The 732-nt window shown below is 67.9% G+C and overlaps 1 protein-coding gene across 1 annotated transcript in view; it reads left to right on the top strand.

Moving 5' to 3' along the window:
• Positions 1–255: 255 nt before the first annotated feature.
• WNT7A (Wnt family member 7A) overlaps positions 256–732 on the top strand; it is a 68,663-nt gene continuing 68,186 nt past the window's right edge. Inside the window, exon 1 of the mRNA XM_006917444.2 lies at positions 256–396. Coding sequence (XP_006917506.1) covers positions 326–396 — 71 coding nt within the window. The 5' untranslated portion in view covers positions 256–325. The remainder of the gene's footprint in view (positions 397–732) is intronic.

The following is a 732-nucleotide window of genomic DNA, read 5'->3' as shown; positions in this document are numbered from 1 at the left end:
TGGGACAGTAGAAAGGAGGGAGGGAGGGAGGGAGCGGCTGCAGCGCTCCCGCACTCCCCCCGCGCCTCGCACATTTGCACCGGCAGCTCGCTCGCAGCGCGGCGTCGCCCAGCGCAGTGTTCAATCCTCTCTCCCTTCTCCCGCTCCGTGGCTCCCGCGCTCCCGGTGAGGCTCAGGCACCTAGCGCGCGGCCCGACACACAGACAGACGGCACTGGGGACACCTCGGCCCGCGCCTCCGGGGCGGGCTATGTTGATTGCCCTACCGGGGCCGGCCCGCGGGATCAGCACAGCTCGGCCCGCGGCCCCGGCGACCAGCAGAGACTATGAACCGGAAAGCGCGGCGCTGCCTGGGCCACCTCTTTCTCAGCCTGGGCATGGTCTACCTCCGGATCGGGTAAGGACCGCTCGCAGTCCCTGAACCGTGTCCAGGCAAAGTTGGAGTGGCCCGGGGAAGGGTCGCGCCGCCCGCGACCGCCGTCGGCCACCAACTTCTGTAGCCCCTCAGAGAGGCTGGGTGGGCACGGTGAGGGAGCTGTAGGCACACAAAGGCCCTCCGCAGGTGAGCACCCTAGGGACGCGCACAGCTCGAGAGGCATGGGCAAGGGGACCGGCCACCCTGAGAACGTGTGAGTCTGGAAGCCCTCAGAACCAGAGACAGCCAGTAGGGACTCTCCAGCTTGGGGGACTCAGAAGAGGGCTAGCTGTTGCAAAGGGTCACTCAATACCAGGG

Source organism: Pteropus alecto, unplaced genomic scaffold (assembly GCF_000325575.1).
Source record: "Pteropus alecto unplaced genomic scaffold, ASM32557v1 scaffold75, whole genome shotgun sequence".
Classification (NCBI taxonomy): domain Eukaryota; kingdom Metazoa; phylum Chordata; class Mammalia; order Chiroptera; family Pteropodidae; genus Pteropus; species Pteropus alecto.
This window is presented reverse-complemented; position numbering and strand designations above follow the sequence as displayed.